Genomic DNA, 17,752 nt, shown 5'->3' on the forward strand with positions numbered 1-17,752 from the left:
TGGTTGAAGTGGTGTGCTCAAAGGCAAAAAGCTTTTATTTTTAATTCAGAAAAATAAAACAATCCTTCTGAGTCTTGAGATCTGTACCTCTGAGGGTGTCATCAGTAGACACACTGCACGCACATGTGTGTGATAACATGTGTGTCCTTGTGTTTGTGTGTTACACATGTAACCACACAGACGGCGCTCTAGCCTCATTACTGGCATGTGCGTGTGTTTACAGGAAAGAGGCGTGCTGGTTGCAGTGCATGGAGATGGGGCTGCTTGGCAGTCAATTTTTGTTTGTGATATGTGAGCAGGGTATAGTTACAAGAGGGATTTAAATTGGGTTCTTAATATTTGATTGGATTGCTCAAGTGTGGGCGTGGCTTGCCGCTGGCCTCCAACCACACCTCCCTCGCCTGTGTTGTTAGATCAAGAGGAGGAGATGTGAATAAATTAGCCCTCAAACACATTCTTTGGAAATACATTTTTGACAACAGATAATCAAACACACAACTCCTCTTATGATAAGGTTGCTGGTTGAATAGATCCTTTTATCACAATACTGTTCCCTTTTCTTTCTTCAACATGGAAGTAGTAAAAACTAAGTGGTGATGAGAGAGAGAGCTCTGTGTATGTGTGTGAACGAAAGAGTGACCGATCAGTGGGAGAGCTGCAGGGAGGGAAAGGGGAGTCAGTCAGTGAAAATTAGCTCTCTGGGTTACAAGGGAGCTTACATTGACTCATGAGTGAATGGATTGCTTTCAGCGTTTCATGACTCCTGCGCCGTTCTCTTCTTTCAGATATGAACGCAGTGCTATGCCAGCTGGGAACACTATTTTCACAAGAAGTGTGCATTAATTGGTCATCTCATTTTCAATCTCCATCATCTCATCATCTCTCAAAATGTAAATTCCCTCCACTCTCTCCTTTGTATGCTCTGATCTCTCTTCCTTTTTTTATCAGGTGAGTGCAGATTTCATAAAGAGCGGGGAGTTTACCCTGGAGAAGATGGGAGTGACTTACGAGGCCAAGGCCCACCTCAAATCTCCATTTGACCCTGAGAATAAACGCATCAAGGGCATCTATGCTTGAGAAGGAACACACGTGGAAAATGAAGAAAGCACACTGGTCAGAGAATGAGGCTGAGAGAGCAGCAACTAGGGTTTCAAAATGACTATTAAATGGAAACTTTCCATAGGAACAGGAATAAAATGGATATATAGGGGTTGTCTGCTCAGGCTGTATGTACCATGTCATATGCAGATAGAAACAATCCTTTTATCATATCATAAGCAGACATAATCTATTGATTAGGGAAAAGGGATTTAAATCAGGTTCCTCGTATTTGATTTGATCACTCAAAGGTGGGCATGGCTTGCCGCTGGCAGACAATGTGAGCTGTGTGCCAGCCCACGAATTTATAAGTTTATAAAAGAAATGTTTTGCAATGAAAAATTGAATTGAAATAAATTCATAAAAACTACTGAATTAGCATGCTCAATCAAACTACTTCCCACATGGTAACAGCTAGCTAGCAAAAACTAGCAGAAGGTGTTAGCAAGTTATGAACTGTGTACTTTGCTTTAAGGCTACTATCTGCCAGTTAACTAAAATATAAATAATATTTACCCCAGCAATGTAATCAAACTTACATGAAAGCATGTAGTCCTTTAGCTCAGTGATAGAAGAATGCACTGTGCATGCAGAGAGTTGTAATTTTACTAATTCCCATTTAATGGGATGCTGGCAAATCATCTGTACATCTTGATGCTGCTGAATGCAGTGAAAGGTTACAATTCAATCAAATGGCCATACTTTTAACATGCCGTAAGACCTAGTATTATTTTTGTATGTGTATTTTTCTCCCAAATACGTTCAATATTAAAAGTTACGATTTTCATATTAAGATTTAGCAAAATTTCAAATATTCCCAAGCTTTACTTCCTTTGGCAAAATTAACGGTACATTTTCCAACCCTTTGCAAACATAGGTGCAACTGATTCTTTTACATGCAGGTGCAGCTATTTTACTCTAAACCTCTGTGAAATACTATGCATCTTAAATATGATAATTTTATATTAGAATTTAATATATAAGATTATATCTGTGATGTGATGGGACGGGATGAGATGGAACTTTTATAGATGGTCTAAAAATATGTATCAAGATCTAAAAGAGGTGCTGATTTAGTTCTGGTATAAATGTTTTGTCAACATTTTTATACCAGCTCTGGGTTTGAGAGTAACACTGTTCTCTTGTGAACGATCTCATGTATCACTATGAAGACACATTCATGTTATTATCTCCAGTAATCAAAGAAGTTTTACCAGTACAGTTTACACTGGGTAAACTGAAAAAGAACTATTTCTGATCCAGCTAACTTTGAAGCAGAATCTTTATCAATGTTTGGTTTTAGAAATAGAAACTTAAAGGAAAATTCCGGCCAATTTTTACGTTAATCTTGATCGCTATAAATATGCGTGTACTTTCGTTTGGAAAAAAAAACAACCCGAATCGGTGCAGGCAACACGGAGTAGCTACAGCTACGTGTACAAGCTTACACTGAGCTAAAACGGCAGTTGTCGGGGCAGGTTTTAGAGTGCCTTTGTGCCTCAACAGACACAAAATGCAATTAAAATGTCTGTGCAACATAAACAGGGCCCTTACGTGAAAACAAGATGCATTTTTAATTCAGACATTGTTTTAATTCACCTACCCTGTCTCGATTCTGATAGCTGTTAGCTGCCATCCATGATAAGTGTGTTCAGCCAAAATATCACGCAGCAGTTCCATGTGTATTTGTAGCTCATCCATTTTGTGTGTGATTGATCTGGTGTTGGTGAGTAGGAGGCATGGCCCTGTTCATGTTGCACAGACATTTTAATTGCATTTTGTGTCTGTTAAGAGGCACAAAGGCACTCTAAAACCTGCCCCGACAATTGCCATTTTAGCTCAGTGGAAGCTTGTACACGTAGCTGCAGCCACTCCGTGTAGCCTGCACCGATTCGGGTTGGGTTTTTTTCAAACAAAAGTACACGCATATTTATAGCGATCAAGATTAACGTAAAAATTGGCAGGAATTCTCCTTTAACTGAACAATCTTTGCTCTTTTCAAACAATCAACAATCAACAGTCAAATCAAACTAATTCAGAATGTCTATAACACTAGAAGATAACTCAGGAAATCTTAATCTATCTTTATAAAGAACTAGCAGCATAACCAGGAACCTAAGGACTATTTATTACCATGATTATAGGTATGATGGTAATGTTTTATATGAAGCAAAGACAGTTGCTGCCTGTGTAGCCAAAGTACTGATGATAGTGTTAAAAAAAACAGGTAAAGATGCATACATGTTGAAAGTACCGTAAATACTAATATTAGAGTCAAGTTGTGAATTCAGATTTTGTCCTTATAGTGCACTATATTATATTATGATGTAGTGCTGTAATATTTCATTTCTAATTTATCCTATGAGGCAATGAGGACTGTATTAGGGGATTCAATTATTCTCAATCTATACACTGGCCTTCTGGCAATTTGAGTCAGATTACAGTGACTGATGTTTGTGCTGATAAAAATGACTATAAACAGAGTTTCACTTGCTTGTATCTAAATCTTAGGCAGACAGTGTTTATGTTGTTGTTGTCGCTGCAAACTCAATTCTCTTAGTTTTGTTTTTTTAACACATGCATTGTTATTTGATATGACTTCTCTGCCAATTCAGGCATTCTTAAGAGCTCTCATGTAGTGTTTTGCTGTTGAATTAAACTATAATTTACATCTGCTTCATGCTAAGGTGAAGCAGGGGGTGTAATGGAGTACTTTTACTTTGAAGCATCTGCAGGAGGCATTCAGCAACAGCACATTAAACAACACCTTGGTCTCTTACCACTTACTTTCAATTCAAAATATGAGTTCAGGAGTGAGTATGGCAGGACTGTATTGTAGTATTTGTGTAATTAAAATTGAAATTATGATGAATCAACTAGCCAAGTCCTTATAGGTTCCTTGGGACAGGTCTTAATTTGACAGTTGCAAAGTTTACATGTATACACTGTGTGTGTATAAAAAACTAAAACTGCTAATATGTTTGCTAGCTAGGTAGCTCCTGTTTTTGTTGTTGACAACTCATGGTTGTTGAAATGAAAATGTCTTAAAGGAAAAACTGTGACTTAAGTCTGTGTCGGCAGTCAGACGGTGCAGCAAAAACGGAGGTCTTTCAATTCATTTTGAATGGGGGTAGTGCAAAAAGTTGAGACCGACTCAAAGTTGGAGAAACGCAACCCCACGTCACGCTGCGGTGGACAATCATGTAACCGACTTGTTAGTTGGTTTTGAGGTGGTATGAGAGTCCCGTGAAGTAAACAGGAAACATCACTGCCTCTATCGCTGCCACAAGAAAGTTTTGAAACACGAAACACAAGCACTGAACTGTCCAGGAGTTTGTGTAACTGCTAAATGTTTGCCAAACAACAATGCCCAGTCAATATGTCGGGGTTTAAAGAAAACAACAGGACGTCACACAAATGGACCGTTTGAGTGACAATCCCACACCGCCGCACAACCCGGGAGAAAATCAGCAGATTGCTTTATTTGGTCTGAATGGGCCCATAAACAGCAAAAAGAGAAATCACTAGTTTAGTAATGTACCTTTATAGCTGATTTATGTCCTAAATGCAGGTATGTGCAGTAATAACCATGTTATATCATCCTAACTACAAAATGTCTTTTTTGTTTTGACACTTAACATAGAATTTGATTATTAATTATATTTCCCCGCCTGTGTGTAGAAAGCAGGTGAAGTTGATTCTTAAATGCAAAATGTCTTAAGAGAATTGTTTGACCAGTTCAAATATCAAAAATGACCAGTACAATTGTAAACGTAATGTTAAACCAGACTCATTTTATCTGCGATTTGCAATTTGTATCTTAATAAATTCCTGTTTAACTGCCAACATTTTTGTGTCATTTATTATTTAATACACAACAAATAATGCGAAGGCACACGGGCATGTAGCGAAAGAGAGTGGAAATTACAATGTCAAAGTATAAAAATGAATGAAAATTAAAGTTATTTATTTTATTTATAGTAGTAAATTTATAATAATGTACTTTTAAAGTAGTTAACATTTTTGTCCCCAGCACCAATTAGTTTGTCACACTTTTCTGTTAGATTTCAATCCCACTTTTAATGTCCAGTGCTTTAAAAGAATAAATATGAATAGGATTATCATTAATTTGTGTGTAACAATAATAACACAGAAACTGAATATACTGTAGGCATATCATTTCAGTGGGGCTCAGGAAACCCTGAGGATATCATCTATCCCCAAACAGATGAAACCAGGGTAAATTCTGCAAAGTAACAGGAGCTTCTTTAACTTTCCCCAGGTTAGGTCCCCTCTCGTCGGGCTTAGCATGCTGTGATGCACCCTGGCTCAGATCGGGGGTGTAAGGGGGCGGCTGGTGGGAAGTGCTCCTCCCTCACATGGGTAGCGAGGTTTTTCAAGGATGGAAGTAACCATCGGTACAAGCTGTTTGTCCCACTCTCCCTGTAGAAACAGATTTATTATGTTGGTGACAAGATGGGTTGTTTGGCAAAAGAACTGGTAGTATCCTTGATATTTAGACTGCAGGTTTTATGAGGTAACTGCACAATATATCCAACCTGTCATCAAAAAATGAACTCTAGGCTGTCTCTTTGTGGTCTTGAGTGTATTTTTTATGGCACATAGCTTTAGGACTATGAAAAGGCTGCTTCCCAATCTTTTCACAAGGTCCAGTTCCCCAACATAAGCACTGTTTTTTTTTTTTTAATTAATTTCAGGTCAGTGTTTTGCCACTTACAGTAATTTGTCAATTTCTTCCTGCTTGTGAGGTTGAAGCTGATCATCTTCTCATTCAGTGAAGGTGAAAACAGGTGTGCATCATTAGGTCCTCTAAGCAGTGGGTGATTGATTTGATGGCAGGAAGGGTAAAATTGTGGAAGTTGGTGTGCTTGTGTGTGTCTAGCTCAATTGAAATGTTAGCAATTATTGCTTTGTGTTCTGTTGTGTATTATTTGAATGCTCGCCCTGTTTGCCTGAGCAGATGGTGGGTTGCAGTTGGGAGAGGTTGAGAGGGAGGGCTGTGGCTGTTGTTAATAAAACTAAATTTTTTTGCATATAGTTGGTGCACCCCTCATTCCTTGCTAACTTTTCTTCTGCCCTCTATATGGATTATCAACACACACGCATTGATGGCTTCACCCAAAACATCTTGAAAGCAGTTGTAGCCGAAGTCTTTCAACTGCCTTCCAGTGGTGGCACCATTAATGGAACACATGCCAGTTTTGTAGTTGAAGTTAATGAAATAAATGAATGAAAATGAATTTGGTTGACAGCATCTGTGTATGGAGAGATCTAGCAGTATGTTTCCTTTCATGAGCCTCATCCTGATGTTTTAATTTATATGCTGGTTTCCAAACCTAGATTAGCTTACTTTATGTTACCTGTGCTCTTGATGTTTTTACCCAAACACTACTGGAATTTGTTGCCTGGTTTGCACTTGCACAAGTGATGTTATACATCAAGGAGGAAGTTTTTTTTCTGATAAAAAACCTTGATCAAGGCCTTTACACATTTTTGAACTGTAATTGATTTATTCGCTCTGATCCTCTGTGTGTGTGTGTGTGTGTTACAAGTTAACAAGCTGTCCATCCAGCTGATCTGTCTGTTCTGTCCAACTGATGTCTGCCTTTGAACTGATGTATTTGGTTGCTTGGCAGTCGATTATTGTGTGTGTGTGTGTGTGTGTGTGTGAGAGAGAGAGAGATTGGGGGCTTACAGGAAAGAGGCGTGCATTCGACTGGTTGCAGTGCATGGAGATGGGGGCTGTATTATAAAGGGAGTCCAGCACTTCTGTGGTGAATGCATCCCACTGTAGTTGAGAATACTGCTCCGTCACACCCACCTCACCACACACACACTGGTCATTTCCGTGGAACCTGAAAGGAGGTCAGGATGGAGGGACGGAGAGAGAGAGGTTGAAGGAAAGTCGATAAAAGGGAGGCAGAGTGAGATTGAGAAAGGAGGGAGAGATTGAAAAAAAAGGCAGTTAGAATTGGCGTTGGGAGAACACAGTTTCACTTTAAAGGACAAAGCATCTGGTCTTTCAGATTAAAAGAAGTATAAACAACTGGATCCCGGGAGCGAAGGACAAAGAGGGGAAGGGGTGAATGCTGAAAGCAAAAATTGCTTAGTCACACCAGGAAGATGGAGAGGAAAATGCAAAATGAAAAAGAATAAAGGACAAAGGGAACAAGCAAATGCTTTGAGGGAGAGAGAGATGGTTTGTGCATGTGCTACCTGTTAATAAAGTTAAAGTATTTCTGCAGGTATCCTGGGTCAACGTGGCTCTTGCAGAGCTCCAGCTTAGTTCGAGGGTAGTAGTGAACGTAGTTAACACACATTTCTTCCATGATGCCAAAGCCTCCCTGAGGACAGAGAGATTTGGATGGAGATGGAGGAAGGTGTAGATATATAGTACAAAGAACAGATGTAGGTATTAGAGGGGGAGAGACGGAAGGATTACGAGAATGAAGGGAATATGAAGGAGGAAGATGGAGGGAGGAGAGAGATTAGAGCAGGCATTACTCAAGATATTTATTCCGTTGCTGTTAACAGTGCTCAAGGTGAACTTTAGCAATATAAAAATAGTGTGCGGCTCACCACTGTAGGCTTGCTCCTATCTTCTGTGTTATAAGTACACTTTGTTATGAGGACATCACCCTGCAGGATCAAGCATAAACACACCAGCAGTTCACCATATTTTATGTTCAACAAAGAGCACTGAAGATTATTCAAGGTTACTGAACGTAACGTAACGTTAGATCATTATTTTTGGGCATTTTTAGGCCTTTATTTTCACAGGACAGATGAAGACATGAAAGAGGAGAGAGAGGGGGGGAATGACATGCAGCAAAGGGCCGCAGGTCTGAGTCGAACCCGCGGCCGATGCGGGTTACAAGACTTAACAGTGAAAAACTCCGCTATTTTCATATAGTTTTTATTTATGCCTTTGCCCGGGTTTATTCTTCCTGCAAAGTCACAAAATGATTTACGGCAGGTAGACTGACTACAGTCACACATTCTGGGTCATAGATTTCGGCGTAACACCGGAAAAGCCTCTTATTGTATCCAGCCAGGTAAAAGGAGATTTCTATTATAGTATTTTAGAAGTTATCTGTTGTAGTTATGGCTGATACTGGGACTGGACCATCACAGAAAAAAAGGAAATTAAACGAAGAACAACTAAAAGCTATAAGGGAAAGTGACAGACAACAGGGCGAAAACCTGAGTCAACATGCAACAGATGCAAACAATTACAGGATTGTAAAGGATTAAAAACCGACCCTGAAAGGACCCTCTTCCTCCTAGACAGGTATATAATATGTCTACTTCATTCATAAAATAACTTTACCATGCAAGACGTGGTTGTATGTCAGTAGCCTACATGAAATTACGCCCCCCTTCCATTTAGCGCCCAGTTTTGATTTCTTTTCAGTCTGTGTTTGTGTTAGCCTACTATTATCTTTTTGTCTCCCTGTACTTGTAAAAAGCGTTGTTGGGTTTCATGAAATGCGCTATATAAACGACTTGCAGCGACTTGTGTTGGGGGGGGGGGGCTTGGACCCTGTTCATAACTGCTTGCAGTTCTAGTATTTATTATACTTTGGTTGCTACAACAATCTCTTGCTAATGCTTTGGCTCGTGACAGCTAGAAAAGATCTTTACGACAGCAGGTGGTTAAAACACTACCACTTTTGTCCCAAGGGGCCGCTAGAATCAACACAAACTGAAAGTTCCTCGTAGCTGCTTTAAGCAGCAGCGAGCTATTCTAATTTACTACATTAAATGCAATGGGAGAAAAAAACATCTGGGGAACTACCATTTAGTAGAAATTGGCAGAGTTTGCAGCATAGTAAAATTCCCATTGTTGTCTGATCTGCACAGTTGAAAACTAAAACATATAATAGTCACTATCTTTGTCAAATGCAGGCGTAGAGATCAAATTTATACTCACGGGTAAAACATTTACCATTTTCCTTAGAACTCGGATCGTCTTTAAGAAAGAAGACAAAAACAAATACAGCATATTAAAGAGAAAGTCCACCTGACATTAATTTTTGGATTCCTGTTTTTAAAAACCTTAAAAAACCTAATAATATGACTGTAATCTGTAATGTGATTATGAATGATGAATAATGGTTTCACTGAAAATGATCTTAGTACATTAGTGGACAGAGAAGTGCTTTTTAAGATTTTCAAAAATCATAATAGAATTCCTTGTTACCGCTAAAATATTTTTTATTTGCAGGGTTTGAAACAACCCCGCCACACAGGTACACTCAGATTAGTTTGACATCAACAGCAGCTGGAGATTTTATCAGGCAGTCTAGCAGATGTTGGATGGCCTCTGTGCAGCGAGTGTGTGTAGAGTGAATCATTCCACGCAGCTTGCCACAATACTGTACTTTACCTTATGAAGCCTGAATTTATTTCATGACTTCTCTGTAACTGCTTATCATAGATCATAGAAAGTTTCACAAGAGCTCAGGTAATCAGTGATTGGTTAGCTATGTCAGTGTTAAGTAAGTATATGTGTTTGGAGACAAAGCTTGAGATGCTCATTCCTCTGTGCCATACACCTCCATTGTCCAGCTGCTTGCAGTTCTAGTTTGTTTTGAGATATACACTAGAGCGCCACTTGTGTATTCATCCATGCTGAAAATAGTCCCCAACAAATACACTATTTACTGCTGTTTAAGTAACTTTGCTACAAACTACAGTGCCCTGCTGTTTAAGGGAATTACTTGGAGAATACAACTATACATTTGTGGACAGTTTTTAAAGAATTTCTTGACGATAAGAGAAATATAGAGACCAAACAAACAATCAATCCCACTGCCTTCGCCCAATTTTTTTTTAATATAACATGCCCAATATTTTCACTTAAACACAAATAATTTGAAACTCCTCATCTGCAACAAGTACACAATGGACCATCAAGCATTTGCTTGTAATTTTCACATACTCTTTGTCCCAGTGGCACACGGCTCAGTGTGATGTAAATAAAACTCACTTTTATCCAATCTAATACAAGACCAATACAAGATGCACAAAGGTGGAACTCTGCACTGAGTTCCTCTGGGTAAACTGAGCCCTTATGTTGCTCACCTGGTAGTGTGTACTGAAGTGCTGGTCTTCCTGTACCACCTCCAGCTCTTTGCCTCCTCTCACCAAAACTGTCCTCACCCCACGCCCTGCCAGGTGGGTGTGCAGCTGAGACGCAAATATATAGATTCCTCCTGGAGGCAAAGCCTAGATAGACAAACAGACAGACAGAGAAACATACTTTTTAGGGTCAAGCTCCAACCGAGACGTCTGTGCTATAGGGATTATAACTTAATTATATGTGGCATGCCAGCTGGAATATCTGCCCAGCATTTTTTCTTTATTTTTAATACATACAGTCTGGGTACACTTGGAGGTGCAATATCCACTGAGGTAGAAGGTGTGTTGCTTGGGCGGGATAGCCATGATAGGAGTGTAAACGAGGCCCAGCTCCATGATCCCTGCATCGTACCGCCTCAAACTTGGGGTGTAATGCAACCGTATCCCTGATGAGTCAGGACGGCCTGCATAAAGAATATCATGGAATATTACAATATGTAACATGCAGTCACATTACTAGTAGATCATATTAAATACCAACCAGAATTATTTTGCTTTGTTAGCCCTCTTACTAAGGCATATATTGCAAATAATTCAGCACGAGATCACACCAGTGTTGCTTTTATTCTGGCTTGATTATTGGTGTCAAGTTGATGCAAAGCCTTCACTCTATCTCTGTTAAACTGCAGGAAAGGTTTGAAGAAAGAGATAAGATTGTAAAAGAAAACAACTCTTAAGCAAATAAGAAATGTAGAGAATTCGAAGATAGTTTTGTAGGATGTATGCGTATTGTAAGGTCAGATCAGGATAAGCAAAGTAAAGTCTGTGGCGACTTGTACAGGCGAGATCAAAAGGTATATCTATCTGGAAAATGTTAAATTAATCGCTCTGTTGAAGATAAGTCCAGCACTCAATGGAGAGAAACAGAGAATCCTGCTCTGTGTGTGTGTGTGTGTGTGTGTGTGTGTGTGTGTGTGTGTGTGTGTGTAAAAAAGAGCCAAAAAAGTGCATGTGTTACAGCATATGCACGGGTACTGTATGTACCAGATACAAGGAGAGGGTTGTGGTAATGGACCTCAAGACGAAGGAACCTCGAGGAACCTGGTCCACCCATAGGCAGTCCTGCATCAGAAGGATAGTAAAAAGCCTGGAAAACACAAGACGATTTATTATTCCTCTCATTTATGCGCAGCCGCTTTTAAGTCATAGCAAAGACTCTTCTACACAGAGTCCAGATGATTTAGAGCTGTTGATTCAAATATTTTTTTGTTCGTTATGTGCAAAAGTCAAAATACAGGTCTATTTTTTTATTCCTGTATTGTATTCCTGAACATTTTACATCTTACCCAATAACTTGTGGGTTGTTATATTTGGTATATTCAGGCATTGTATTAAAGAGGACTGAAGGAAGACTATGAGGGGCTATCAGGGACATTATTCACAATTACCTCACACACACACTACTGAAATGCTTTCATATACACTACTGAAAATGTATACGCTCACATACTATATTGAATCCTCACACACATACAAGTGAAATGTTCTGCTTCAAGCGGCAGTTTTAGAGTTAGGACTTGGATTTATTTGCATCAGAAAAGTTATATGCAGGTAAGTGGTGAGGATATGTTTGCAGCACTGTTTTCTTTTAGTCTTGGGAATTGGGGATGAATATAGTCAGTGGAAGGTGCCTATAAGGACAGAAGTAAGAGGATGTGTGTGGGTGTCTGATTCCCATCATACCTCAGCACCCATAGCCCACGCAGCAAGCACATGGCGACAAAAGTTGAGCTTGCCCGGCTTCATCTTGTCATCACAAGAGCCGCTATAGTCTGGAACGTCGCTGACATCCGGAGAACATTCGAACACTTCTATGTGATGCACAATGGCCTCGTTACCTGGAGTTACCACTTTCTCATACTGACAGGAACAGAGAGGGAGATGGAAAAAAGAAACAACAGTTTTATGTGTTTTGACTGATAAAAGTTTTGGCAATACATTTACCTTAAAAAGGTGTCAGAAAAAAACATCTCTGAAGTTCTATCACATATAAATTAAATATACAAACATTATATATGCAAACATAAATTCTATGCAACAATAGCTTCCGTATGTCATAATACTTTTTATACTCAACCTGTTCATATTTCTGTGAGAAAGGAATAAGAATGTGAGGTGTTGATGTTGATGTGTTTTTTTTTTTGTTCTTTTTAACCATGACAATGCCTCTCTTGTTTCGTTAGGCCCATCTGGTAAACAAGGAGCAATAATAATAGCTGCCTGTGCACAATCTCCCTATCCATCTCTACTGTGTGTAAAACTCTATGTTAAGCGTTTCTATTTTCAGAGGCATTTTTACCATAACAATGTGGTTCTTGGGCATGTTTTCAGGCAGCTTCTGTATGAAGCACCAGTAGGTGGTCTCTTGATTTGGGATGATGACATTTGGAGCCACGACATCCAGCGTCTGCACATCTGGAGGCAGGTTGGGTGACGGCGTGTCGGGGCGCAGCATCAGCACTCTCTGTACTCCCGTGTGGATCTGGGACAGGTTCAGCTGCTCCAGCGAGGCAAGTGGTTTATCCAAAAATCCATAGATGATGTGCACAGTTCCCTCCTTACCAATCACAAAATGAATTAATAAAGTTTGATGGTTACAAAGCAGAACACAGACAGCATGGATGTTTTTCAATTTAACAGTCCCTTAGGATTATTATTTAGGTGAAATGCCCTATGAAGGCAACTTTTCATTATGTTGTCATGGTGATGAGGTTTGGTTTTGTGTCTGCAACTTAGAGGTTTGATGCGGCACCATGGAAACCATAATCATAATGAATGTTACAGTGGAAATTGTGCTGAAACGTCCAACTGTCTGAGGATTTTATGTCCACACTTGAAACCATGAGCTCTCCATGATAATCAGTCTCATTGCTTTTTTTATATGCACTTCAGACAGCATTGAAAATATCACAAACTGAAGACACACACACCCTCCCACACACACATTCATAAACTAACACATACAGTGCAAATACACCGTGTCAGGTTACACACTTAAACGCCATCTTTCCTGCCTTCCTGACATGCTATCTTCTCACCACCTGTTCCTGTCAAGTTCAGTATTGACACATTATTTTGGCTCGAGGCTATTTGCAACATATAAAGCAACAAGTGCGCTTGCCTTTTACATGTGCTCAGGTAGAATGGAGGGGTGACATAAATGTACAGGAGAAGATCCAGCATTAGTCAAACATTTGTATAGTACTTTTCATACAGATTAGTGCAGTTTAGTGCTTAACAGGGCACACATAAAAAAGACAGCAGAAAGATAAACAGTAGAACAATGGGAGACTCCTGACAACAGAACACTGCAGTAGTATTATAAGGAAGCCAGTAAGGTTGGTTGGCAGTTTACTCAGCTCATAAAGAATGTGACACAAGAAAAGCAGAGCAAGTCACAGTCATACCAACGGTGTCAACCCTCCTTTAGTAGTTAGAAATGATTGTTGCTATTGATTCTTGAGGGACAAGAATTTGCAAACTCAAGATTATGGATATAAAGGAGAAACAGAGGCCAAACTTAATTTCTCTAATAAGTGCACACTAGACCTACAGCTTCCCTGACATGTACACAGACACACTGACTGTGGAAATAAAGTTACACACACCTCTATGAGGTAGTCTCTGGGATCACAGGTACTGAACGGTCTCTTGAAGAGTAGGTAGAATCCGTCAGGTTTGTGTTTGGCTTCCAACAACTCGTAGTCTTGTTGGCTGTCCAATGAAACGTGACCCTCGCTGTCGCTCCACGCATCCTGAAGAACAAGACACAACAAATCCAATAGAAACCGAAGAGACACAATTAAATATTTAAGAGCACATTGATATTAGCAAATCACATATAGCCATGATTTTAAGTAGATATGGGTAACTGAGGTTTTAAATAACAACTAAGGGAAACAGCTAATTTTTGTTTTAAAATAGGAATGGAGGTTGTTGGTAGTTGGGCGTAGCAGAGCTGGATTCACCCATTACTGAAGAAATTTCAGGGGAGCTATGTGTCCATGCAAACCGGGTAGGAGAGTATAATATAAAGGGCAATTACATTTTTTCTAATTATAATTAGAAAATTAACACAAACCTACAGTGAAACCTTCACAACCCGTTGTATAAGATTCCACTTCAATACCAGGAAGCTTTGCAACAGCTCAGTTTATCTGCTTCTGTTGTTTCTCACATTCATATCTGTCCAGAATAGCACTTAAGATCTCTGTTTTGCTATCTCCCTCTCTGTCCCTCTTATATAACCGTTGCACACAAACTGCAAAAGATTCTGAAGCCAACAATTTTGAAAAGCTTAATGTTAAATCAAAATGATAAAGGTGAATCTTAAAATGTCAATGTCAAATGTAAAATTCAAAAGATAAAATGTCAAATTGAAAATGGAAAATTATAAAGGGGAAAGGCTAAAATAAAATTATTTATTTTTTTCTATTTGATTTGAGATTTTAATTTAAGTATTTCCATTTAAGCTTTTACATTTCACATTTAATTATGGCATGATTTTTCCTAGTAGCGTAGTATAATAATACTATTTTTAATTTGATCTTGCTTCGTTTTCTCTTTGGACTTTCAATTTGAATTATGAATAAATATTTCCTCCATAAAACTGTAGACAAACTGTGGACAAAATGCAACAATTTGAAAGAAAATTGTTTTTATTATAACATTTATCAGGAAATTTCAGGGCAAAAAATATTGGATCTGTTAAAGAGGCTTGTATGTGGCAAAATAAAAAGTAGGCATTTAACACATCTTAATTAGCACATTAATTTTGATAAGTAAAATGTACAAAAACACTAATCTCACGCCACGGGGACCACAGACAGATGAGGGAAACCTCCATGCCTTGAGGACTTTTATGTAATCCCTGTGCATTTATGAATCTGACAAGTGAACATAGAGAAAACAATGAGAAGAAAGAAGAAGAAAGGTGTAAAATTTGATTTTACACCTTGTGTAGAAACCTGCTTGATATCTACACCTTTTTAGAGGCTAACCTTGTGTCATTCTGACTTTTTATAGATTTAACTCCCCAAATCTATTTAAATTCAATCATTTGAAAGACAGATAATACACACATTCCTGCTTACCCCAAAATAGCTATTAGCTCCAGAGTCCCACAACACCACCAGGTCAGCGTTGGTCAGCTCCCCTTGGTCAGACATCCCCAGGACCACGCCGTGTTTGAGCTCTGTGACCCTCAGCTCCATGTAAACCTCCTGGTCAGCGTAGCTGATGTTCCAGGCCAGTTGGAGATTCCCGCGTGGGTCAAGGGGCACACGAAAGGGCATGGGGAGAGGTGGGAGAGGGCGGGAGGGGTTTGATTTAAGGCTGGACAATTCAATAGCGTTGGTGGGCGCCTGATATGAAGCCACCAAGATCACCATTAGAGCAGCCAGGGCAGTGAAGTACATGATGGTGACGTCCTGAAGGCGAAGGTTCTTATTGCAGATCCTCATAGCCTAAATGACTGTTCTCAATTAGCGTTAGTGTGCTGGCAAATTCTCTCAGGATTATTTTCTCAGTCTCTTCTGCCAGAGTTGATGTGGAGTTCAATCCAGAAAGTTTTTCTCTAATGCTGTAGTTACAATGCTGTAGTTCTGTCAGAGCTCTAACTCTTCAAACTCAAACACTCACTGGTTTTGTTTGCCTTGTCAGCAGCTCTGCTCTCCTTTCTGGCCACAGTAGACTCAATATCTCCCTCGCAGTGGTCCGGTGAGGATGTTTATTCTTTTCTTCCCATGTTTTCTATCCTCTTAGGCCCTCATTTTCTGAAAGGTTTGGCTTTCTTTTGAGTTTTACTAACTTTCCAGTCTTTAGATTTCTCTGTTTACCAAGCCCTTGTGGGTCTTGTCTCTTTCCTTTTGCACAACTGCTCTGTCTCTCTCTGTCTCATCCCCCTCACTGGTTTTTAAGAGACTCCTCCCTTGTGAGTTGTCTGTTTTTATCCACCCTAATAGTATTATATTTGTTGAGGAAAATTAGATTGTATCCTTTAAGCCCTGGGGTCAACCATGATTCTGCACATCTGCCAGCCCCTAATTGATCCAAATTCAACCATGGACATTATCAACGACAATCTGCTTAGACGAACTAAACTTTATTGCCCGCTCCGTTTTCTTGTACATTTCCTGACAAAAAGTATTCCACACACTATAGCTCTCACTTCACTTGTTGGGTATTTGATTCAAAGCGGATTTAGGGGGCAGCAAGCACTTGTGGAGGCGTAAACAAGGCATTAATGCATTAGGCCCTTTCCTTAAGCCCCCGCCTCAGGCTACAGAAGACCTAATCAAACTGTCAATTATGGGTTTCAAACGCAAGGGGGACACATTAAGTTTGGTTTTAAAGGTTAGTAAAGCCCCTGGACAAAAGTATGTGTGCGTGTGTGTTTGTATTTGGCAAAAAACAGACGTGTTACAGTGGACAAATAGATTTTAATTGATTCAAAGAATAAAACACTGCTTGTTGGCCTGTCCCCATCTTCTACACACATTTGAGAATCAATAGAGCATAGAAAGGATTACAGACAGGGAGCATGACACTACACAAAATCAGGTATTACAACAAAACAACACAATGGATGGAAGAACGGTAGAAAATATAAATTAAGTAAGTTCAAAAGGCACAAATGTGTTTTTTATAAAGTTATAAAAAGAAAAAGTCATATAAAAACACATACATAATATAATATGAAGGGTTATGATCGGATCTATTGATAGAATTCTCCATATACAGTATATGTGATAATAAAGCAGCTTATTTGTACACTGTAGCACTTTATTCCCTCTCCTTAAAGGAGTGCTAACAGTTGATGGAGTCTTCAGTTGGAATGAAAACAAGACATCAAGCAAAGACATATCAATCAACACAAATAAGTTTCAAGAAGAGATTCAAAGAAAGATAGTGATTTAAAAATAGCCAATTGGTTCCTGTCTGGGGATGGTATAGGAGAGTTTGATGTTTAACTACACTTTAAAGAGTAACTTTACACTTCTGAAAATGTAGGACAATAACGCACACGTTTGACCACCACACCCAACCACATCCAAGTGAAACAGGCTTTCAGCCAGACAGGGCAGTGAAACACTGCTTTTCAGCCTGGTGTTATTACTCTCAAAGTAATATGGGTAGTGATAATATAGGATAGATGGACAGTTTACAGAAGATGACACCTCATTTGCATATTAGTTTGTCACATTTATTTTCATGTCATGTAGGGAGGATTCAATACATCTCATGTTCCTGTGAATTCCATAGAAAGCTCGTCATCAAATGTGCTGTAGGGTTATGTGCGTTCGATTTAATTTTGACGTGAAATAAATCCATTTTCCGTAAAGGAAAAGGTTTGGATCTGAGCAGAAAACGGAGAGAGCAGAACAGAAAGGCACAGACTGGTATTGTGTTGGTTAATGTAATAAAGACCAATAGTCCCTCAGGCAAAAACAGAGACGCATGTGTCTCTGCCCGTTATGTGAGGCTTTAT

The 17,752-nt window shown here is 39.3% G+C and overlaps 2 protein-coding genes across 4 annotated transcripts in view; one reads left to right on the plus strand and one right to left on the minus strand.

The window, feature by feature from the left end:
- The window catches only part of sardh (sarcosine dehydrogenase), a 38,060-nt gene extending 36,592 nt beyond the window's left edge, over nt 1–1,468 (plus strand). For 2 of the 3 annotated variants that reach the window (XM_031277771.2, XM_035996339.1), the window contains exon 22: nt 949–1,468. In XM_031277771.2, coding sequence (XP_031133631.1) covers nt 949–1,077 — 129 coding nt within the window. In that variant the 3' untranslated portion in view covers nt 1,078–1,468. The remainder of the gene's footprint in view (nt 1–948) is intronic. The other variant, XR_004896117.1, reaches the window with a different exon arrangement.
- A 3,543-nt stretch (nt 1,469–5,011) lies between these two features.
- Nucleotides 5,012–16,163, minus strand: LOC116034955 (dopamine beta-hydroxylase (dopamine beta-monooxygenase)). Its single transcript, XM_031277773.2, has 12 exons — nt 15,357–16,163; nt 13,872–14,018; nt 12,563–12,820; nt 11,947–12,123; nt 11,248–11,350; nt 10,501–10,667; nt 10,207–10,350; nt 9,053–9,091; nt 7,699–7,758; nt 7,336–7,463; nt 6,815–6,974; nt 5,012–5,541 (listed from the first exon to the last, which is right to left on the minus strand). Exons 1-12 carry the CDS (start codon nt 15,723–15,725, stop codon nt 5,428–5,430), a joined length of 1,866 nt encoding a protein of 621 aa, XP_031133633.1. The 5' UTR covers nt 15,726–16,163; the 3' UTR covers nt 5,012–5,427.
- Nucleotides 16,164–17,752: the final 1,589 nt, after the last annotated feature.

Source organism: Sander lucioperca, chromosome 1, assembly GCF_008315115.2.
Source record: "Sander lucioperca isolate FBNREF2018 chromosome 1, SLUC_FBN_1.2, whole genome shotgun sequence".
In the NCBI taxonomy this organism is placed as follows: domain Eukaryota; kingdom Metazoa; phylum Chordata; class Actinopteri; order Perciformes; family Percidae; genus Sander; species Sander lucioperca.